This window comes from Tyto alba, unplaced genomic scaffold, assembly GCF_018691265.1.
Source record: "Tyto alba isolate M040663 unplaced genomic scaffold, T.alba_DEE_v4.0 Super-Scaffold_45, whole genome shotgun sequence".
Taxonomy (NCBI): domain Eukaryota; kingdom Metazoa; phylum Chordata; class Aves; order Strigiformes; family Tytonidae; genus Tyto; species Tyto alba.
Window position 1 is genome coordinate 6,211,984 of NW_024881321.1, and position 25,637 is coordinate 6,237,620.

At 36.7% G+C, this 25,637-nt stretch overlaps 1 protein-coding gene across 7 annotated transcripts in view; it reads right to left on the reverse strand.

Moving 5' to 3' along the window:
* Positions 1-25,637, reverse strand: part of NAA16 (N-alpha-acetyltransferase 16, NatA auxiliary subunit) — a 71,717-nt gene that overhangs the window by 20,028 nt on the left and 26,052 nt on the right. For 3 of the 7 annotated variants that reach the window (XM_042805932.1, XM_042805931.1, XM_042805930.1), the window contains exons 6-9: positions 22,923-23,076; positions 21,254-21,373; positions 19,011-19,106; positions 15,201-15,307 (exon numbers count right to left, since the gene is read on the reverse strand). In XM_042805932.1, the coding sequence (XP_042661866.1) occupies positions 15,201-15,307; positions 19,011-19,106; positions 21,254-21,373; positions 22,923-23,076 (477 nt within the window). Of the gene's footprint in view, positions 1-58; positions 168-6,649; positions 6,822-15,200; positions 15,308-19,010; positions 19,107-21,253; positions 21,374-22,922; positions 23,077-25,637 lie in introns of those variants that run through there. The other 4 variants (XR_006166776.1, XR_006166775.1, XR_006166777.1 and 1 more) reach the window with 4 other exon arrangements.

The window sequence follows — 25,637 nt, forward strand, 5'->3', positions numbered from 1 at the left end:
TGTGGTCAAATTATTAGGAGTATCTTTCACAAGACAGAAAGAAGTATCCAGTACATACCCTGAAGCAATACTCTAAATGCCTCATGGGAAATGAAGAAGCAACAATAAAAAGAGTCCGTAAGAGTACTACGTCAATACTTGAAGTCTTCGCTACGATGAGATGTTATCTAAGAGAGAGATAAGAAGGTGCTTATAATGTGCAGAAGCAGTATCAATGGACCCTGAAAAATATTTATGAACTTAGTACCAAATAAATTAAGACAGAAAAAAACAGAAAGCAGTTGGTGGCTCAGTGCTGGAGAAGGCTTTTGATGACATGGTACACAACAACAGAACTAAACAACCCCCTGACTTGTCTCTATTTACACACTCACACAAAGCTGAAAGCTGGGGAGCCGAACCCACAAAACAATGAAGAGGAACACTATAAAGAGTTGGTTCTTTGCTTTTATTTTGATGCTATGCTCTCCACACCATTCTAAACAGAACCTTCACTCACCAGAAACAGCACTAAAAAAGCTCCAATGAGGGTACAAACAAGAATGTCTTCTAAAGTAGTATTTCTTGAATAATTCTGTCTCAAAACTCTTCTTGCTCAGAGGCACCTTCACAGGCTCCCTGAAAAGAGTTACTTCATCACTTGAGATGGATGAGACAGACATACAGCTTGGCAAGTGACTTGTACCCCTTTCTCTAGGTCCCTGGAGACACTGTACAGGAGGATCCTGGGTTCAGAGCCTGTTAAGCTCTGCCCACAAGGTAAATTAGCAACCCAAAGTCCCCACCTCTACAAATGCAGATGCTTAGATGTGAACTTTCAGGCCTGAAAAATATCTATGAATGGTAGCAGAGACATACTTGTGATGATCCACTGTATCTAGCACAGCCCCATCACATGATTAACAGTATTTCAATCCAGGGCACTCTGACCTTACCTTTGTGGATAACAATACTGATGGGAAGGAAGTTTCAAATAAAGCAGCTGTCAATAGACTCAAATAGAAAAAAGCTCATAAATTCAATCAACCACATCAGGGAAAAAAGGCGGGGGGGAAAGGGCAGCTACACATTAGAAAAAAGGTTTTACTATAGCCTAACAAAGACAAGAAGCATTTTCATCTACAGCCAAGGTGATTGGCATGAATTGAGATGTGCTTTTTATCGAGGCAGCAAAGAACAGAGCCTGCCAAACACGAGCCAGCTGGCACACTTGCACTGCACAAAAGGTCTGAGTTCAGGCTCTTCCAGTGTATCCACACAGGGAAGGTGTATATGGGCAGCCACCTGAAGTAGTTCCATTTCCTATGGCTTACTATAAATTTAACTAAAAGAATATGTAAGATCACAACATTTATAAGCTTACACAGTTCACAGAAGAACCAAAAAAACCTCTTCATCAAGGCTCACAGATTTTTTTTTTTTACAGCAATGTTCCCTCGTTATTTAAAAAATGGCCCTTCTAGCTACTCTTAATCATAAGATATTGACAATCAGATTTATCGGTGTAAAAAGGGAAATGCATAGAGTACATAAATGGCTTAATATTTACATTTTACTCAAGGCAGCTATACACTTACTTGCAACAACCTCCTTAGTCTCACTTGAAAAATTTTTCCTCCACAACTTGTTATACAGCTGATACTGATTTACCCCACGCAATGAGGTATGAACCACAGAACAAGCCCATAGAGACTATTCAAATAAACTACTCCAATTGTGAAAGGCTATTCAGCCTCATTCAGCATTCAAATAAGAATTTCCATAGCCTACATTTTAGTATAGGGCTAACATCTGAATGTAGAAAAAATCACAATTAATTAAAAGTTATTTTACCACCTCATGCCATAAAAGTAGAAACAGGAAATCACAATGAGCAGCCTTCTACTTAACACAAGTCTCCTTGAATTTCTTATACTACTTTGACATATACAGATGCCAGGTTTGTTTCTGTAAGAAGCTTTAACTATTTTGTGTAACACCCAACGGAAGGGTCACTTTGAAACTAACAGCAGTTCAGATGAATAAATTTAAAATCAGAAAGGCACCTACAACTAAGCCATCAATACTCATCCAGTTTCCCCAAGAAAAGCACTGTTAAATGTGCATGTATGCTCACACATAGACAGGGCAAGACAAAAAAATCTGTCACTTGCAGTAAAACACACATCTGAAGGGAAGTTAGTCATTTTAAACTGACCTAAGTGAGAGTCAACAACAACAACAACAAAAAAAATCAGTGGGTTTTCATTCAGATCTGTTCCTTGATCTCATCTGCTAAGCAGCTGCACAGAATCTTGCACCCCCTCTCAGTGAAAACTTAAGTATTCTACAGTCAAGTCCCTGTAGTAACACCTTTCCCGTCAGCTTGCAACTGGCCATCCTGATCCAGCCAGTAGAAAGTTTTTATGGTTTACATTTCTAAAAAGCTAATCCTATGGTATCATGCTTATTCACTAACTTCAACATTTCTCAGTGTGTGGTAGCTAAACAGGCATAATTCTCAGGAATTTCACCAAGGAGCTACCAGCTTATAAAGACTGGCTACCCACAAAGCATTAACTCTGCAGGACCGTATTTAAAACACACCAGAATAAAAAGCAAAAAACCAAGCCACCCAACAACCCTGGAAAATTACACATTTTCTTTGTTCCCTGACCATCTAAGAAATCAGTCACGTATTTTATAAGCAGTAGAGAAAGCAGCCTTCTATTAGACAGGCTTCTTTAGAGCTGATCTACTCTCTGAGGATGTTAACACATTTTGGTTTATTGTACCTCATTCTTTCTATAAAAATATACTAGAGCTTTATTAGCTTTTAGATTTTTCTTTATTGCTTAAAACTAAACACATCCATTAATGACTTGTAATTGCTTTCAAACATGAAATACATCCAATGCAGTGTCAGATACACTCAGAAATTAAAATGTAATAAAAATCATGCATAGTGAGAGTTTCCTTTTGCCCTGGATTAGGTTTGGAGGTGTGCCTTATGATATATATCACTGCTAGTGAACTGAATGTCTTCCTGAACAGTACAACTGCATTGCAATGAGTGTGCAATCTGTACACATTTAACTATATACACCATCAGATCATAACTCTGATTTACCATCTCAAGAGAACGCTAAATTGCTGTGTAAGTGAAGATTACTGTTGCTGCCCATTGCTGCTAGCACTGGTAACAGCTACTCCTGAAACACAAGTGATACTTTTCCCTAATGTCAATACCACCAACGAACACACAGGCTATTTGAAATGCTAACCTCCAGAAGAAGAATGCTTCCTCCATTTAGTTAAACGAGTTTTATTTGTATTTGCCATTCAAAAAGTAAATTGTCACATGGTATTTTGTATACCTGCTCTGCTGAAACAGCATTATTTCTTTTTCAGAGCATGTTATGGACAAGAATAATGAATGGGAAAGTTTACAGTACAAGTAGCATTTGATAAACACTGCAACTGTTTTGTAGTTTTGACTGAAGCATGCAACACTTTTAGTCATATGTGACTGCATTTACCAGTTTTTGTCTCAAACATCTGAACTGGGAACATAGTCTGTCCCATATGTAACAAGCTTGGCACTTCCCAGTTATTCTTAGAGGAAAGAATTCTCAGCTCGGTACACCAGCTTTGCAGAGAGCAGACTACTCAAGCAGAATGGCAAACCAGTCACAAGAAGAACATTCTTCATTAAAGAATTTACTGTTGCTTTAGAAAGGTCTAGTATGTGTATGTTTACACACTGAAAGTACAGCTGCACAAGCTCCTTTAGAGCTGTGCAACAGGATTTGATGTACAGTATCAGTCTCATGTTAAACAAAACAACCTAAGCCCGATGACTATAAATATAAGAGCCAGCCATGAATTTTTCAGTGCTTTGAATATAACAAGTTAAATATTAAAACAACTCCTTGAAAGTTATTTTAAAAGCAATACGCCTCAAATATCTTTATAAATGATCTGTTTGTGTAGCTATTTGGGAACGGAAAAATGTAGGATTCAGCCAGACTTGCAAATGAGGTCTTAACTTTGAGATTACTGGGAACTGTCATAGTTGCTCAAATCTTTTCCATAAAACCTAACAACTTTCCACTCACAAAAGTATGACTAGATTAATTAAATAATTTTTCAAATTCAACTAAATATCTATGTTATCAATACAATATAAAGTTTAACTTCCCTCAAAAACTTCAGTAAACTTAAATGAAAAGGTATATTGGCTACAGATGCAGCAAATACACTGCCTACAGTAAAGCTACAGAATACCCCAAAGTACGAACATTAGTGTTCAGCTGTATCATAAATATTAACTAATTTGATTATGACATGTATATCAGATTTCTACATAGGTTATCTTTTTTGGAAAGTGAAAGCTACAAAGTTTACAAAACCATCTCAGAGAAGTTAAACAATTTGGAAAACAACTGTGCAGGAACCGAGTGTTCAGTAAAGCAGCAACACCAGTCAGAACAGATTCACTGTTCCATGAACTCTCCCACAGTGGTCAAACTGTAAAATGTACAACACGAAATTAAAATTGAAGCCTACGGACTGCACAAAAGACTGATAAAGGCTTGATTTTTAAGTTTCTTTTATTTTATGCTTCTAAACACTCATCTTTCACTGCATTTTCAAAATAAGCCATACAAATTTAACACACCAGTATACTACTGGTCTGCATATAATTTAGAGAGGCCTACTCATTTATCTGCTATTTCCAATTACACAAAGCAAGACCTCTAGAAAAAGCACACTGCTTAAATGTATGAGACATCTTTCATCTAGGAAATAGCCCAAAAGGATAAACAGAGTATAAATGAGATGGTATGTCTGGGGAAAAATAGTGTTGCAGATATGACACAGCCGTATGAAAGAGACTCTTACAGATAGAGAGTCATAAATTGGGAAGTTGTGCAAGGAGAGCACTTCCTATGGAAAACTGAGGATCTGAAGCTCACATATATTTTTTTTTAATTTGCTCCACCCCAAAATAATCTACACTTCAGTGTGAACTTCAAATATTTAAGTTAAAACAACGGACATTTTCTTGGTATGAGTGTAGTACAGAAGAAAAACAATACTAAAATTCAGAGATGACTAGCTCAGACTTATTGTTCTAACAGCAGTCATGTGTCTGAATTGCACTAGAGACAACAGGTTGTAAGGTACAAATCAAGGAGCTGCTCTAAAGTGACAGCAACACTGACACCAAGCAACACTATATAAAGTATTTGCTATACATTTTTCCTGAAGCGCAGTTGCCTCATTTAGCATACATCACAGTGAGTGCAATAGAAAACAAATGGGATAATGTCCTATGAAAGAATTGACACCCACAACACATATTTTTGCTTTCATTTTCATATTGCCTTAAAACATCCAGAATCAGATTCTTCTAACACGCTGAGCATTCCACATCAACTGAGGTCAGCGAATGCTTCTAAATATAAAAATCCCTCAAACCAGAACTCCTGCACTATATGATCAATACCTGCAAAATTTGGCCTTGACATCTTACTGGCCATTTTAAATGTGCGATGTATGGGTAATACTTCCCCTCTTTATTGTACTGTGTCAAGACTCATAACTTGTGAAATATGTCACAAACCACAGCACGAAAAAACTGCCAAACAAAAAAATCTGCATTATACCACAGTATGTAAACACATTCAGAAAAATAGTATTCTTTATTTTAGAGCACTTGACTTTCCAGTTTTACTATTACTCCTAATGATGCAGTCATAAAACTGCTGACACAATGGAATAAGTTAGTAACAGCAATACAAGTTTATACTGAAAGTTTTAAGACACTTGTAAGAATACAAATTCAGAGCAAACCAATGCTCTCAGATGTCACTGGGGTCATCACATAACTAATTTCATGAGCAACCGGTTTTCTGAAAGCTTTTGGACAAGTTTGGGGACAAAAGAAAGCAAGTAATTTCATATGAGCAGAGCATCAGTAGGAGCAACTATGAGCAAAGATGTTGAAAGCACTTCTTGTGGGTCTTCAGATAGGTAATTGGAGTGGTTATTCCCAATGTAAACAACTCCAGACTAAAAAAGCTCTCTTGATAAAGTAGTTAAGTCAGCTGCTATACCTGTCAGCTCCTGGTTTATGTTACCTCAGGGACCCACACCGTCAGCCATCAGCATGTTTTAGACTACCCACTCATTACAGAGTGGAAACATCCTATCCTGGCAGTACCTACAACAAAGTTTCTCATCCTTCTCTTACTTGAAAACTTCCTTATTCCTCATTAAGATACAGTTATATAGCAGAAAGAATATCTTTTGCTATGAATATACCAGTTGCTAACCAGATCCTTTGTAAGTCCACTTACCAGCCTTCCCCTCATGGCATTTTAACTCAGACACACTACTTGCTACAACGCGAACTGAGTCAGTATTAACAGAAGGCTGTCCTTGGTTGATCTTAAGAGTTATTTCTTCTTAAAATGTAGGGAGACTCCTATTGGAACTAATGTTTTTCACTTCCTTCTGTTATCCACCAACAGTTCATAGAGCACATCTAACTACAAAACCAGTTGCGACATGCTTTAAATTCCTTTAGTTTTCCACATCAAAGAGAGAAAAAGTCTTATTTCCTGAAACAGTTAAAGAAAGATCTTCACTGGAGGCAGCCTACCTTCCTGTGTAGACAGTCTTACACCTTTTTTTGAGACTGTTGTTTCTGATGTTTCTTCCAGTCAGACATTTTCTCTCATCCAGTATTTCCTCACAATCTCCATGTTTTTAGTTACTCAGAAAAAGCGTACATGTGCACTAATGTCGATCTTCAATGGAATCAACCAATGCACCTGCAACACAATCGACGCAAACCTTGATGTTGACTAATAGAAGATCTTCTCTCTTTGGATTTTTATCTCACTGATATAGAGACCAGCACGTACGAGGAACCAAAGAGTATTTCTCAATATTGCGCAAGTACAAGGAGAATTTTTTGGGAGGAGATGGGCATAGCACTTCAAGACCCCTCTCTTTTGAGAGACAGTAACAAATAAGGCTGTTCACAGTTATTTCTAATACAACTGGACAGCAGCTTACAGATTGTGAAAATTACTAAATCCCATGCAATTACTTCAGATTGTTAGCCTCCAGCAGAAACATTCTGCCAAGAGCCGCAGCTACACTCACCCTGAACAATAACTTTGAATGAACACAAAACTCGTAATAATGTAGTGGCACTCCTAAACACAAGTTTTTACTTCTTCAATATGCCAAAAAGACTATAGCTTCTTCCTGACAGAATATGCATTGTGTCAACTATGTGAAGTTTTATTCAGCTACAAAGATATCAACATGATAAACGTAAATAGCCAAGTATACTTGCTATTTTGAAACTAAAAGAAGCCCGATTAAACAAGTTTAACAAGCACTCCTTGCTATATATCAGGCTTTTTAAATTAAAGGTTTAGCATTATAGAAAACTCAATGAGAATAGCTATTTTGCTTATACCCATTTTTTAATAATAAAGTTCAGAAACTAAGGCACTAAGAACAACCTCTATAAAACTCATAGCATAAAAGAGAAAGAGCCCAGTAGCTAGACAGTAAGTCTCCTATACCAGAGGAAAAAAAGACAAAGTATTTCACGTGCACACAGACTGTGTTGAGACATTTTCCTCCTAAATGCTCCATGTTTCTTAGCACGTACATAAAACAAATATAGCCGTATTCCAGAACCTTTCATTCATATAGCAGTAGCGTAAGTGGTTATTCCAAAAGGCTCCACAAATAATAAAAATTAAACTTTTCATATTTTTGAAGTATCAACGGTAAGTAAAAAAATCCACTACATTCACATTTTCTAAAGACATATTTTGTTTAGGTAACATTTCAAAGTTCTAGAGGAATGCAGGATATCTTCAATAAAAAACCCCAAAACACAAACCCATAAGTTTTCTTATGTTAGATAAAGCTGTCCTTTTGTTACAGCATCCCTTACTGCCCTCCCATATATCTCACTTGCTTTAGTCACCTGCAATTGTTACTACTTAGTCCATGATAAAAAGTGACAAAGACAAGAAATTCACTTTAAAATGCAAGTTACCTCCACAGTATGCTTATGAACTCATGATGCAGAAGTTCACTATTTCATGGCAAGATCAAGGAAATCAAGTGAATAAATCTCCAAAGGCAGTATGAGAAGTAGATGTTTTAAACAATATTCTTAAGTAAAAGAAGCTACTTTGAGACATAACTACAGTTCTTCATAACACACTACCACCATTGGCCCCACTACATACCAGCACCTCTTCTCATATCGTGTGAATTTTTTCTAAATCATGTGGGTGGATGTTTCAAATGAGGACAGCTAGTGGTTTTTATTTTCAGATGTTCAATCCAACCATCTTTTAGAGATTGCCACTACAGAAATGGTTTGTTGAGCAGCTGCACTCTTAGCTAAATAGGACAACATAAAGAAAACCAAAAACGAATACAAATTTAAAGCTGTACAGATTCACAAACTGATACTGCAACACCTGTGCTGTTCCTTCAGCAAAAGTGGCAACTGAAGGACAAGGGTGGAATGGACAACTGGGAACATGAATCACTCTGCCCATGAGTCAGGGCCCTTAGATAGTCCATTCTGAATTATATGACACACTTCATCAGTTCCCTGAGTAACATCCTCAGCTAGAGTCATACAAATTTTGTGCCTGTTATTCTCACCTTCAACACAAAGTATACAAAGACCATGAGCTTTTTTGGCACAGAATTTACATAATTAAAATGCCAAGATGAAGATGACAGATCACGGGACTGGAGTTATCACCTCTCAGAGCAGGCTATTTTAGGGTAAAAGGCCATTCTCTCTTCAAATGCATGGCACGGCAATCGCCAAATACAGGTAGGCAATAGGTACTTGGGATAGGAAGTGTATGTAGCAATCATTAAAAATGGAGTTAGTGATCTCCAAAATACAGCACCTCATTTAAAGCCTGGCATATGGCATTTGTCAAGCGTTAAAAAAAAAAAACAGCTCCACTGTGCACCTCCCAACAGTTGTGCACTAACACAGCAAGTCAAGAGTAGAAACACAGCACACTGACCCCCTCCCAGTGTCACACCAGTAGTCCCTGCTGTATAACATTACAAACATCAGCACATTTGCTGGAACAAACTGTCTCCATCAGCAGGCAACCATGCAAGGTGAACATGAGGTATCTGACCTGAGAAATACTCTGGAAATAACTATGACTTCACTAGCATTTTATCGGTATCTCTTCCTCTACTTCTCCTTTACTAACTAGATGGGGGCAAACTCGAACTTCAGTGAAGTCTACATCAACAGCTTGGCCAAGAAAATGCTGATTTCCAAGAAGCTGAGAGTACTCTTGACGCAGTTCTCTCTCAAGACTACAAGCAGATGATCACTGACAAAACACCAAATGCACAAATACTATATTGTCTATTGGAATTTGCACGGTGGAATACTGCAGAAATAAAGAGGGATGCCATATGTGCCACAGAGCTCAAAAATCAAGAATGATGGATGGAAGACTGTACTGAAACAACTATTAGATCCATTCATATCTATAGACAGCTACCTCAGCAGAGCCCCATTTTACTCTTGAACAAACAACCTGCTCTTTTGGCAAGTGTCTACCCTGAAGCAGTAGTTATAGATGCTTCACCTGACATGTATGTGTGGTTCACCACATTTAACTTAATAGTAGGGCAAGTCTGCAACTATTCACCTGTGTTTTGAAGTTAACTGATTTCTAAAAGCCACATTCTGTGACAAGTGCCAGTTTTTCCCTTTGTGAACAGTCTGAGAAGGGAGAAGCAAGAAATTCTAGGAAATGATTAGGAAGGTTATACTGGCAAACAGATAAAAATCACAACTAAGGCTTACAAATCGAAGTATCTGGATTAAGGATCTCAATGCTTCTGTATATAGGCATGTCCATTTTTCTTTTGCCTTTCTGCAGTTTACTACAGCATCTTAGTGTTGCCAGACTTGCATAAAATGCACTTGTCCCAGTAGTGAAGTATCAGTTGCAGACCAGTTTGCTAGCTAGGAAACCTGCAAGTTAATCCCAGACTTGAAGGTGAAACCCAGTAAAAAGATACTATCACAGAATCATTAGGGTGGGAAGAGACCTCCATAGACTGCCTAGTGCAACCCCCCTTACAGAACAAGGTCAGCTGAAGCAGGTTACTCCTGGCCACGTCCAGCCACATTTTGATTATCTTCAGGGATGACTACTCCATTACCTCTCTGAACAATCTGTTTCCATATCTGACAACCACCAGTGACAAGTTGTCTTTTCTTTTGCTCAAATGTTCTCTTGTATTTCCAATTGTGCACATAATACCTTGTCTGTTCACTAGGCACCAATGAGAAGCATCTGGCTTTTTTCACTCTTGCCTTCAGGTATCTATCCATGGAAGATCCCACCTGAGCTTTCTCTTCTCCAGGCTAAGCAATACTAGCTCTCAGTCTCTCCTCATATGCCCAATGATCCAGTCCCTTCATCAACTTCACAGCCTTATGCCCGATGATCCAGTCCCTTCATCAACTTCACAGCCTTTTTCTGAACTCTTTCCAGTATGTCCATGTGGCTCCCATACAGGGGAGCCCAGAACTAGGCCCAGCACTCTGCCTCACCAGATCTCAGGAGAGAAGGATCACCTCCCTCAGCCTCATGGTGATGCTTTCTAATGCAGACCAAGATGCTGTTGACCTTTTTTGCCACAGGGCACATTGCTGCCTCATGTTCAGTTTGCTGTCTACCAAAACCCACCGGCCCTTTTCTGTAAAGCTGCTTTCCAGCCGGTCAGTCCACAGCCTATACTAGAGCATGGAGTTACTACTCCTAAGGTGTAGGACCTGGTATTTCCCTGTTTAAACTTTCTTTCAGCACACTAAAGACACTCTGAATGACAGCACAATCCTCTCATGCATCAGCCACTCCTGCCAGTTTTGTACTATCTACAGGACTGCTGAGGGGTACACTCTGTCCCAACAATGAAGTCATTAACGAAGATGTCGCATACTACTGGCCCCAGTGATAACTGCCTGGGGACACTAGCTGGAGTTCATGCTGCTGATCACAACAGAGTGGTTCAGACAGTTTTCAGTGCATCTGTCTACTAAAGCTGTACTTCAACAGCTTGTCTGTTACAGGAGACAGCACCAAAAGCCTTGCAAAACAGCATCATCTGCTCCCGCCTTGTCCACTGAGGTACTCATTTTGTCATAGGCTATCAAGTTAGTCAGGCATGACTTCCCCTTCCTAAAGCCATTCTACCTACTCCCAGCCACACCTCATCCTTTGTGTGTGTGGTAAAGGTTTTCAGGATTTACTCCATCAGCTTCACAAGGATTGAGATGAAGCTGACTGGTCTCCAGCTCCTCAGATCCTCCTTCTTGTACTTCTTGAAAACAGGAGTGACATTTGCTTTCCTCCAGTCACCTCCACCCAGAGTGACCTTTCAAAGGCTGAGTGGCAGTGCAGTGACATTTTCTAGCTTCCTCAGCAGTTGGGGATGCATCCCACCAAGTCCAATGGGTATGAGCACATCCAGTCTGTTGAAAAGTTCTATAACCTGATGCTCCTCTACAGATGTATGTATTTAAGAAAGCAATGAAAGAAACACTCATAGGCCCTCAAAATTCACAGAGGTTGTGTACATTCTCTACTGCCTTGGTACACCAAACTTGCTACTTTTATCAGCAATTCTCAGAAGGCTTTAAGAAGATTTAATGAAGATTTACTACAAGTGTTGAGCTTGAAATTAGAATATCATTAGGAAAGATGACAAAAAGCATTATCATGAAAGGTGCTTTGAGTTCCTCTGGATTCTGCTTCATGAAGAGGTTTGGGTTTTGATGATGTTTAACCACAACAGCAAAAGTTGTCAATGAAGTCAATGACAACTGATCTTTTGCTTTTCCTTGATATGTAGCAGGAATCCACTCTTAGAAGTCTAAGAGAACAGACAAAAGTATCAAGACAGCACTAAGGGAACCAACTAGGCATCGGTTGAGCAATCCACTGCCATTTTATTGCACAGTTACAGAATATATGCAGATGCCTTACTTAGAGTGTATCCTTCTGATCTGAAGTGTCCGATCAGAGGAGTGAATGATGCCTAGAAGATCAAAGTATCACCACATCCACTACTTGTCTTGGTGCTAGTAGATGTGGGAAGATGCAGACTGCAGAGGGAAAAAAAAAAAAAAAAAAAAAACAAAAAACCACAAACTACAGGTGGGGTCTTGCAAGAGCAGAGGGGGAGAATCACCTCCCTGGACCTGCTGGTGACACTTCCCTTGATGCAGCCCAGGATACAGCTGGCTTTCTGGTTTGAACAAGCCCGGTTCTCAAGCCTGCCAAGGTCCCTCTGGATGGCATTCATTCCCTTCAGCATGTCAACCGCACCACAGCTTTGTGTCATTGGTGATAAGCTATGCAAATGTAATTGTATCTTTTTCTCCAATCTCTAAAAATGTTAAAACAACAAAAAGATTACCTTCTCTGTCTTCAGGATCCTTTAATTAGACACAGCTTAATGATCTCCAGTGAGGTATCAGATAATTCAAACAGCAAAACCAGAAATTCAGTCAAATATCAGACACACTTCTGGTCTCCCTAAAGTTATATAAAAGCATACGAAAACACTGCTAGTTGATCATCAGTTGATCATCACAAAACACAGCTGAACTTTTACGCCTTAAATAGACCAAAAAAATTTGATTTTTTTCCACCTTATTTTCTGATGCTGCCTTCATAATTTCTGCAAGTATAGCAAGTCTGGTTTGGATCTTTCTGACAACCGTGCCTATATTGGAATACAAAGCATAACTTCCAACCTATAACCTTAGTACTTAGAGTCTAAGATGTGTAAGTACTGAAGCTTCTAAAACCTCCCTGAACAGTCTTCACTGATTCGGGCAAGTCCTAAAGCTTTGCAGCAACATGTACCTGAAGCCAAAACTGTTCACCCCAAACTTAGTGTTTTTAGACTAGAATGTGTTTTTAAATCAAAATATGCCAGCAATTTTCATTTAAAATATTTAGTATGAAGTACCAACTTACAGCTATTACATAATAAACAACATTTTCCTGAACACATTTGACAAACATCTGCCTTTTTTACAACCACTTTTTTTTTCCTTGCCATCTCCAAACACAGGGGAGACATCAATATTTTTCCTCTGGAATCAGTTTTTTACATTACCTTTTGGTCTCTCCACTCAGGTGCAAAAGGTGTTCTTAACACCAAAATGTTAAGAAATACTTACTAAGAAACACAATCCTCATCTTTGCTGAACAAGTCAAGTTATAATTTTTCCACCCACTATTCCTCTGTATTCTTGCAGATATTAAATAGCTTACATTTTGCTTTCCTACATATAAAATATTGCACCACTGTTTTTTAAATCTAAGTTAAGTACATACAAATAGAAGACTTCTATTAATACAAATATTGCTTATTCCACCTTTTCCCCCAAACCATTATTTATGAGAGATCCCAGACACACCCGGACTTCCAGAAAGAAGGAACTTTCTAGGTTTATATACCAACACTTCCATAAAATCCTCCTATCTATGCTACTTCAAAATGTAACTGCAGTTGACAACACCAAATTACACCTGTTTCCAAAGAAATAAATGGGGAACTGTTCATTCCCAGCTTGTAAAGAATTCAGTACTTCGCTAAGTATTTTCTAGTAGGCATAACACGATTCTGACTACAGTTCTATTTTCAATCAAATTACACCAATAATTTATGTGAGAAGCTAGTATTAAGCACAAACTTAGACAAACTAGATACCAAAATACAACATTTTCCTTAAAGGAGTAACACGCAGTTTGTCACAATTATCCTCCCCTAACTCCTAAACTTCATCAATTCTAAAATAAACTATCATGGAGTAAAATTAAAGTTTCTTTTAGTTTCAGAGATCCTTTTGTTACACTAGAGTTACATGAAAACCCAACCAAGTGAAATGTGAAAAAGTCCCTGCCTCGGTAAGAGAAGGACAAGAAAGAAGAGGAAAATGCTTTTGCAGAAGTTAGCAGCACAAACAAGTCCAAGCATCTCTCTTTTTTTAAACCATCATGCCAAAAACAATTAAGTTTTTAAGCTAAAAATCTTTTCATATGCCAGATGAGTTTATATGTACTTTTAACTTCTAGATTTTCATACTTCAAATAGCAGAGGTAAAGCTTTCACAGCCCTGACTGTACTTCTGTCTAGATCGTGTATCATCTAAAAAAATTCAATCCTGTTTCAAAAGTTTACATTGAGAAGCAATAGTCACTGTAGAAAAGCTCATGCTATACATGATACTAGAATTTACTAAAATTATGTCAACCATGGAGACACAGTACAGATGACATTTTCCAAATGGAACTGTATTGAAAATTTTGTATTAGGACAACTAGCAAAGAGACTCTTGGAAAGAAGAATAATTTTAGTCCAATTAAAGGGATATTGAAAACCTGCATCGCGTATATAGGATTTTTCCATTTATAGAAACCTCTTCATACCTAGTCATGAATAGATTAGAATATGCAGAGTTTTATTGCTTGTAACAAAGATAAAGGTCAGTCTATTCAGACGTTGCTATTTTATATGCTACACATTTTAGTAACATGCTTCATTTTGAAAATTTATTTTTACTATCCTTTACTAACACGCTTGGAACAAAGAATTGTATTTGAAACAGTAGTTCTAATGTGATACAATTTTGCCAAAACTGTAAGAGTTTAGAAGTGCAAAAAATAAACATCAAAGTTTTAGCAAAAGACTGAAACGGGAAACAGGCCTTTGTAGTAAATACTAATGTATTCATGCAATTCAGAAATGTACATAGAACAATAGGTATCTGTGTGATATCTTAAAATCATGACTTCTGGTGACATCATAAACCATAAGTTGAAAGAATCCTGACATGCTTGCATTCAAAGTACACAAAAATATTTTATTTTATTTTAATCTGACTTCAAGCATTTTGACATCAACTGTCTACAGAAGTGAAGTTTCATACGCTGATCACTTGATGATGCTTAATGTCATATAGGACAAAATCACACATTGAGAAAAATATTCAGCAACAGTTATCATTAAGTTACAGAAAAATCTATATAAAAACAGATAGTCTATTAGAAATTCAATATAGAAGACTCCATTAAAACCAAATAAAGACTAAATTTTACCTTTTCTGGATTGTAATATAAAGATTTCAAAGTGGTAAACAAGGGTGGGCAGCCTTTACTGAAGTTAACCCTCAGGAACTTATCCATTAGTTCTCTAAATTTTTCACCTAGAAACAAAAGTGTATTTGGTTATATGTCAGTGATTGCAAGTGTTATATAAATATAAGCACTAGTTGCTGTGCAACTCTGGCTAATAGAGTAACTGAGAAACTGCAACTAAGGGTTTTAATCTTTCCTGTTACTTAAGATGCAAATACGCTCCGGATGAAAAAAATGATCAGAGTAAAACGTTTATGTTGCCAGTGTTTAGGAGACCGCTAATGAAGACATGGGAACAGTTCTTAAACCTGTAAAATCTGTTAAAGAGAAAATATTAAATGCTGGCTACAGAGAATGTTGAAAGGGCTATTTAAACAAACATTGGAAAAAATTATAATGGTAAGAATAACTAAGCACTGGAATGGATTACCTTGGAGATCTTGTAAAAGCTCCATCATTGGAAGTTTTTATGATTAAGTTAGACAAATGTGTGTTAGGAATAGTGCAGATATAAATTATCCTGCTTTGAGGAAGAAGGATGGATGAAATGAACCCTCTACCTCTCTTCTAGTCCTATTTTTTATGAGCAGGACATGACTTCCGATGAAAATATGATTGTTTCTGGAATCAGAAACAGAATAGAAGACTGTGTTTCAGAAGGATAAGCACCATATCAGAATCATCTTTATCAAAATATAATGGCAGAAAGCTAAAAATATGATTTAATTATGTTTTCAGGTAATAGTACAATACTTGCAGTATGCCACCTTTCTGAGAAATGCTGTTTCCAAAAACAAAACAAAGCAAAAAGACAGGACTTCAAAGAGAAGGTATCTAGTCAGGAAACAGGAAAATAACTGGCTTTCATGTGGTTGTTTTCAGTTGTTTCAATTTTGGGGTTTTTGTTTGTTCATTTGTTTTTTGTTGTTGTTTTTTAGTAGTGGTGTTTGCTTTGTATAGGGTTGAAGTTGCCACACTTCACTGCCTAATCTGTTGTGGACTTCTCCAAGTCTTTAACCAAGAAAGTAGTATACTTCACATAATGCTAACATAGACATAAAACTTTTGAAATAAACTTCAATTCATTAAGAACACGTTACAGATTGGATTAACAGACTGTTTTATAGATATTCAGAAAATAAAGATACTACTGCTTTGTATATAATATTCTTATGTACTTCCACCAATTCTTAGTTATCCTACACTTACTGTTATCAGCACTGTTACCAAGACTAACGTAACTCACATTCTCATCTTGCTGTACTAGTACTAAAACTGCTGTATACAGACATTCCTCCTACCTGTTGACTGGGATCCATGACTGGACTATAAGCACATGGTTTATTACAGGTGGATTAATTAAAACTGTTTCTCACACTACAAGAAACTCCTCTATATGACAAACAAATCCATCTCAGTTTCCCATTTCTGTTAAATATCTCTAATTTATATTCTTGATGGAAGGATTGTGATTCTGAACTTAGGAAAGCAAGATTTTAGTTTGCATTAGGTACATATTTATAGAAGGCAGAGGAGCTTTACAACAAAGTCTGAAAAAATGCCAAACACACAGCTAGGCACCCACCTATGACATGAAGCCAAGCTCCAAGTTTAGTCTCCAAGACACAGGAAAAAAAACTGACCACAGGAACAGTGAATCCACAGCAGCGAAACCAAATCTAAGTGGATGGTGAGACTCCAAGCCTCCACCCCAATCAGCCTTAAAGTTAATTGTAACAGCCTTCCTCCATGAAGGTGTTTCCCAGCTGGATCAAAAAGCTGATTTTTATCAAATACAAGGTTATTAAGATGCACTGCATTGCAAGGTCTGGAAAGGACTGATCTTTTAATACAAGTCTGCACTTTTAGAGCACTTCACACCAATTCTGAATCAAGCAGTGCTGGTTGCAAGCAACTGGTCAGTGACCACATTGGAACAGCAGCCTCATTCAACCAAAAACTTTATCCTCTTGAAATCTGCAAATATGTATCTGCAAACAAGTTTGTTCCTACACCTTCATGTTCTATTAACTTTTGCCAACACGAGTTCTAATCTGCTGTACCTATAACCACAAGAAATCATTTAGTAAATAGACTATAGAGGATCAAAACTAATCTTACACATTCATGAATGATAAAAGCTTATGAGTAATACAAGTTTTAGTTTAGGAAAATTCTTATTAGTTATGAAATACTGCAGAAAGTAGCCTACGGAGAGATTTTTCTCAATTGATGTAATAGTGAATTTTGCTTTCATTTAGACTATTGCTACAAGAACATATAAATCCTTATTACCAAACATGTTTCTATTTACATGAATATTAGCTGTGGAACTACACTGTCAGATATAAGTTAACCTAGTGCAAAACATACAGTGAATTGAAGTCAACAGCAAAACACTATTAATAAAGATATGGAAAAGCGTTTTGCAAGTTATTTCTTTGCTATGTACTACCATAACAATTTTATTACAGCAGAAAAACAATTACTTATCACATAGCTTTTCAAATCTAGGTGAACCGCCTTAAAATTTGCCCCTGTATCTTCAAAGAGACTGAAATATCTGGGATTAAATAAGGTGTATGTATTCATTTCAGGGCCAAATCTCTTAAGAAGCAGTTAAAATGTTCTGATTTTACATAGGAAAGGGGTATGCACGTTATACTCCTTAGCAACAACAAAAAAGTGGACCAGCTATACTCTGTATCATTTAAAGGTACACGTGCAGTGCTCATTAGATGAGCTAAACTAAAATTAACCTCACAACATCAAAAGCATGGGTATGTATGTTAGGAATTTGCAGCTGAACTTAAAAATTTAATGACACTTGATATCCAACTTAGGTACTTTAAAGTTTTCTACTAGAGTTACAGCAGTTAGACAGCTATACGCCAAGTGTATATTTTTTATGGGATTTACCATTTCATTTAGCCTCCTTCTATTTTGGAAAACCACACCTTTCTGTTTTAAAAAGTATATCCTCAGTTGTGGAGGAAGTATGTATTTTTGTGCACTTTATTTCAAAACAACTTTGAAAGGACAGGGTCACTGAAAGACCTATGAAATTACAAGTAAAATTTATGCTACGTGACTCTGCAGACCTGAGTTTTGTTCCTATCATTATTAAATTACCAGCACAAAATTCATGTTGTAGATTTAAGTTCTAATGGCTCTACAAAGTGTTGTACACCCAAGAAGATATCCAGTCATAAAAAAAATGTTTGCTGCTTTCTGTAAAGTACAAAAACTGTACAGTACAAACACTGTTAGATAATTCAATCATATGCTACTGTGATTGTTACATGCATCACATCTAGTTTCAGTGTCAATAACATAAATTAGCTTATATGTATATTAAAGACATAGGGGGGATGCATGTATATACACACACCCTTTTATCTTGAATTCAAGTATACTATACCCCTACTTTTTAACTTATGATTCTTAATTTGCATGACACAAAAATGATGTGCAAGAATTCCTACTATCTAGACACCATTCTATACTGTAGTTTTATCAATACAAACATTATAGTTTGTATCACCGTATTAGAGCACATCAACTTTTTCTATCAACACCTGAAACATAACTAATAACTTTGTCTATTCCAAGAGCAATGCATATGTCTGATTTGTATACATCTACAAATAGGTATTAAATGCACATTCAACAGCCTGATGAAAATTTAAGGGGGAAAAAAAACCAAACCAAAACAAAACCAAAAAACAAACAAATAAAAAACTATTATGGAACAGATATGCAACTTGTTACCTGAAACAAAGTTTAAAGGTAATCTTCTAGGTGAAACTGCTCTGGGATGTCTTTTACTAACTTCTTCATAAATCTGAAGCCTCTCTTCTAAAGTGCCTATTATCAGTAAATATAATAGATATAAGTAACATAGATAAAAATCTGTTCTTCTAAATGTTCTTAAATGTTGAGAATTAATTTAGCTAGACTTCTTATACAGTTTGGATTTGAAATAATTTAAACACTCCAAGCTATTTTTTCCAGTTAATCATAAATATTACTGTGTACTGAAAACACACTGTATATGCAATACATAACTGCCAGCATTAATCACTGTAAGGATAAACTGCAAAACAGGACAATTACCTTGAACAATCACACAGTACTAGAGTTTGGTTTCTTTCAGTTATAGGCTGTGCAGACGCATTCACACAGTGGTTTGACATTCATAGCTTCAATTAACTGTTTTTTCACTATGCATTCCTTTCAGATATACTTAAAGCATTCAGAGAAATATAATGCACTTCTAAATCACAGGTATAGAAACAGCATACTGAACAAGCATGTGTTTATTATAGGTCTTTCGTGGCAGCAAGACCAGGGCACAATACTGCCACTGTAAGTACTGAGCACCAGAACTCTTTATACCTTAACGTTTAACAAAAAATAAAGCTACTTAAAGATTTTCTTCCCACTCCTCCCCTTTCCCCCATAATATGCTTTGGAGCTCCAATGTGGTCAGAACTTAAATAAAACTAATCTGTTTCTTTGAAATGCCATTTTCACATAATTAAGATCAATTTTGCTTAAATATTATTAAATTCATCAAGCAACTTAAATAAAACCGAATGTACCAATCAACATTACGACAAAACATATATTTAATAAATATATCTGTTTTCCTTTCTTAAGGAAAACAATTCATCTTGTCACTGAGCTCAGATGTTGGGGAAGGGGGGGGAAAAATATGTTACCCAGTGGCTCCAAGAGATGTAGAGTTCTAGAAGTTGCACTCAGAGAATGTTTGGATTGGAACTAAAGCATATAGAAGCCCTAATTGAAGTCACAAGTTGGAGCTCCAGAACTTACCATGGGGGAGGAAATAGTCCTAAGACCACCTAAAAAATAAAGTAGCGTTATTAGTTTTATAAATTAGTACAGTTTTAATCTACATAGGATTTTAATATGTCAAATAAACTGTTGGATTGGTTCTTTGTTAAGAACTACACATTTTCATCAACATACTTATTATATCAAATAGAATAATCAAGCTCTTGGGTAATTTATTTTTCTGAGACAATAAACATTATGTTCAACTCTACAAATACACTGCTAAAACCATTCGAAGTGCAACACCACTCTCTGCATAAACGTAACAAATGCAAACATTTTCAGTTCCTAATCACAAGCCGTATTCCCAGACCTCAAGAAACCCAACTGTAAAACTTTCTAGAAGAAAACTGGTTGAGAAATATAATGCAGCTATAATATCTATGAGTAATATCCTTGTGGGCTTATGATTTATGATGTCATCAGAATAACTCCAATAAAACTTCCAGTATTTAGTGAACAGTTACATACAAGGACACCATTCCTGTGTAAAGGCAAACACTTGGGAAAGTTACCACTGCAAAACGCTTTTGGTATAAATTGTTGCAATATTGCCATTTAAAAAAACATAACAAAACAATTAGCTATTTTCCTAGAAAGACAGAACAGTAATAATGGGAACTAGCACTGGAATAACAAAGATTTTGTCACATTTATCACCTTTTTCTCCAAAGAACAGTCAGTTTAACGGTATTTTTTTTCAGATGGCCTACTTTTTAAAGGCCATCTGAAATAGGTATTTGAATATTTCCTCTACGTGTCAATAGAAACGGGTAGCCCGTAAGTTTCAGAATGAGTTTTATGTTGTAGTATATGACAGTAGTCCAACAATCAACTACTAGACAGGAATGAATTACAATTTGGTTTCCAAGTTCATGTGTAGCAAGGAAATGTTCTTCATGTAAGCATGTTAGCAAATGCCACCCTTAGCTCCAAGATGAGCAAGACTTGCTGCTGGTATTTTCATTCATACAAGTTTTTCAGTGAACGTTATTAAAATGGTTGAACACAACTATATCATATTCAAGATTAGAAGGTACATAATTTGCTGCAGAATAAAGCTTTTCAATCTCAAACAATAACGTATCAACCAGGAGTTTTAAGTATATCCTATATCATACATACTTTCAATGTATCTGTGTATCTTAACTTACTAGGTTGTAGGGCCTTTTCCAAGCCTTCATAATAATACCAGTTTTCTGCATTGCGCTCAATTAACTCTTTGAATACTTCACCAGCTTCTTTCAGTCTTCCCAACTTCAGTAACATCTCTCCTAAAAACAATGCAGTAAAGAACTGTGAATTACATGTGACAACGCTGACGGCCTGGCAGTAAAGTTTGCAAAACTAGATATATAAAATTGGGTTAACCATAAGCAAATACTTGAAAGAATAAAGCTTCTAAGACTACATTTACTGTGTATTACAAGTGCTACTTGAAGCTACCACACATATAGCTCAACTCAGCTTGACTCATTCAGCGCCCGTGAAAATAAAGATTTGAATGTCTGTATTTGAGTATTTATAATAGCTATTGGGGTTACTAAAGAAACAAGCAACTCTTCCTTCCAGAACTCCAACACATGACTATGTTGCTTCTTACTAGGTTGCTTACTTAACCTGTATTTTTCACACCAACTAAACAGTTTTTAAACCAGTTAAATCGCACTGGTTTGCTACTAAGTAAATTGTTCTACCGGGTCTGGCTTGCACGGAATTAATTTTCTTCACAGCAGCCTGTACAGTGCTGGGTTTCAGGATTTGTGACTAACTGTCGATAGCAGTAGCAAAAAGTGTGTGTTACATGGTACTTGTAGAGGGCATCAAGGCTTTCTCTTTTTACTCCCAACTCTGCCACCCAGCAAGCAGGCCAGTGCAGACAGTAAGTTGGGAGCAGACACAACCTGAACAGCTGACCCAAACTGGACAAAGGAATATTTCATGACATATAGTGTCGTGCTGAATAATGAAACTTGAGGGGAAGGAGTGTTTAGGCAGGTGGCCATTGCTTGGAGACGAGCTGAGCATCGATCTACTTGTGGGAGGTGGCAAATGACCATCTCTGCATCATTTGGGGATCTGCTGTTTTTTGTTATTGTTGTTTTTTCCCCTTCCTTTCCTTCACTTAAGCTATCTTTATCTCAACACATGAGTTTTCCTGATTTTGCTCTTCCTATTCCCTCTCCTGTCCTGAGAAGGGAGGCTGGGGGAAGTGAGTAAGCAGCTGTGTGGGGCTTACCTGCTAGCCAGGGTCAACCAACCACAACTGTGCAAGCAAGGAGCAGATGAAGAATACATGCTATTATGCTACGTAATTGCACACATTCAGAACTCAGTATTAGTACTTCAAATCCACAAAACAACTGTGGGTTATTTTTAAACAAGAAAGTCAACTTCAGTATTCACTTAATTAGGGCAATACAAGTAAGTGCATTAGAAAGCCTAAGAATGAAGCAAGAATTTGATACGTCAAAAAAAAAAAAAAAATCTGTGTTTGTATCACAAATAGTATTCTTCATGTGATTAAAACTGGGTTATACTAGCTCCGATTTGTGGAAAGCTACTCTAGTATGCACCAATAATCTCTGAGATCTCCCCTGTTTCTGTGACAACACAACTTCAGCTACCTGCATCCACTTTCCACTTTGGTAGGACAAGTTACTGAAGCACAAAATTGTAAATCTGATGTTACCGGTTTCCCTATAGTAATTGTTTCAAATCAATTAAAGATGTCAGTTTTTTTCTTTTACTACTTTATCATATCTGAAAAACAGTAGCCAAAGGTTTAGAATAGAATTGGCTGAGGGAAGAAGAATGACTTACCTTTGATTTCTTCTACTATTAATTTATCACATATTTGCTTTTCATATGTCTCTATGTGTTCTAAAGACTCCTGAAATAGATCTGCCTCTCTCATGACTTGATTTTGATATAAAATCAGTTCACTATATTCATAATCTATTTTATTAGGAGGAATCTGGGGGGAAAAAAGCAATAGGTTAGTCAACATTTACCTGTACCTCAACTGCATGCACTATTACAGTACACAAGAATCAGGCTACATAATGCGTCAAGCCTATTTACATACCCAAATATTCAAAATTATGAACTCCCATTATTCACAATCAAATTAGATTCATTCATTATATCCTTTTTTAGACAATATTTTAGAAGAATTCCTGTATTTCTCTTTTCTCTGTCACTGTGGCAGCTAATTAAAAACATAATCCTTGCCTTCTCTCATACAATTCAGTCAAATTTGTAAATATCTTGGTAATCTTTTCCTTCTGGATTCATGTACTCCATGACAATTCTGACCTAAGTTCCATAGCAGATTGCTAGGATATCACAATACTCATTCTCAGCATACCAAAAATTCTGGATCAAACTATTTCCAAGAGCAATGAACCACCCAAATACTGGCCATAGCTTGACAACTAGAATTTTTCAGACAGGGACCTTATGCTACTCTCTAACCAAGCATTCTCTGTACTACAACACTTCAGTCCCCCCGAAAGTACAATGTACAAGCATGAAAAGAGTGTTTTCAAGCAACAGATAATTATTTTTGAGGTCTGCTGCCAGTTGCATACCTAGGACTTGGTCTACAGGCTATAGTAAAACAAGTGGGTCACCCACCTTCCAGTGATACATCAGCCACTGAAACAGGATGACATTCAAAAGTATTCCTTTCCAGGGATAACTCCCTAAAGTGTATTTAGGCAATGTAATTATTATAACTTTGGCAAGACTATATTTCATATTGAATGCTCTTCACTAATATACACAGAAGCTACTTCAGTTAGGAGTAATTTGCATGAATTTGAGACCAAATGCAGAACTCTGCAGACAAAGCCCTGCAGATCTATACAAGTTTACTATGTGAAACATACTGCCTCCATAGAAATCATAGGAGAAACAGTTATTGACTAACATAATTATTTAAATAATAAAAATAGATAAGAAGCAACTGAGCTTGATAAATGTTAATGATTTTCTTTCCCATGACACTACATACTTTCTTCCAGAGCAAGCAACACTTTGAAGTCACACTGGTCACCAAACTGTTTACTATTACTTTTCTGTTCCTTGAGTAAAGCTTTTCCTCTGTCTTCTTGAAAGAATCGAGCCATTTAATAAACCAAAAAAAAAAAAAAAAACAAAAACCCACCCCAAAACATTGGATTGGTTGACTTTAACATTCATCTTAAAAGAATCCTGTCCTAAACAACTATTTCCAGCCTTTTTTCTAAGCACAGATCAATTTTATAAGATTTAGCATTTCTGTTTAAAAAATCAAAGAGCACGCAGAGGCAGTTTTTATAGTACTGTGAATTTTTAGAAGGAAGATTTGCTTTTAGATAGAAATGCTCTGAAAGACAGTGTAACCAAATAAAATATCGTAAAGAAATATATATGTGACAATGAACATCAGTCTTGGGGCTGAAAATTACAGCATTCAAGTGTTTTTTTTAGTAGCTGTTAACATAGTATAGCAAATGGAACAAGACTAGACCTTGTACATGCTAGTCAGAAGGTTGCATGAAATCCTACCCATTTCTTAAAGTGTATGTCTTCTATCTGCAGCTCCATTTCTGTTTCCACCTTTGCTCAATTTTTACCCATATTAATATCACTAGAAAACAGTTACCTGGAAAACATCTTTAACTGTTTCACAGAACTGACACATGCAGCAGGGGTTATGCATTTAAGCATGTCTTCCTGCTCATCCTGAGTGCAGTATCACAGAACTGAAACTGCACAGCACCAATTTTCTCTTTCACTTCCCCCATAAAAATATCCTCCCCTCCAATACAACACACATGTAAATTCCACAAGTAGCACAGCTTTTTGGCAAATCCTGATTTGGTTTTAGGCCTTCAAAACACAGATTACCCCTAAAACCCTTAAAAAAGTACATAAAAAGACAAGAAACGTATCAATCTTCTTGTAGCTCTTCTGGTTTGGCAGGACTAACAAAAGAAATTATGAAATATCAAAAAAATCAAATTAACTCCCTCTTACACATAGGACAAATCCACCAGAAAGATACTGCGCTTATTGGCGTTCCATTTAAAAAGCCATTTTTATAAAGTTTTAAAAGTTCATTTTTAGAGACTTTGATCTCATCAGGTTAATGACGATTTAAACATGCAATTCATCAGAAGGCAAGCAGCTCGTAACCCTGGTACTTAATCTGAATAATCAGATTTTCTTATAAAGAACAAGATATTCTATAAGAAGTTTTTTCCATGTCAGTGTTATTGCTGCACAACACATCCTCACTACTCCCTCCCCCCCCAGAAGTTATGATTCTTGCACAAGAGACGTCCAATTTTCTCCTGAACTCCAATCTGCTGTTCCAGAATTATTTTCATCCTCTCCTGGACCAAAAAAAGAATCAACTTTACAACTGTAGATGCCCTAACATAACTGTCACTGAAAGAATGTGACAAGATGCAGCCAAAACATACCTAGGAGCAGACCCCCAAAACTCCAGAGGTTTTCTGTCCATATCTGTAATTGTGGGCCTGATGC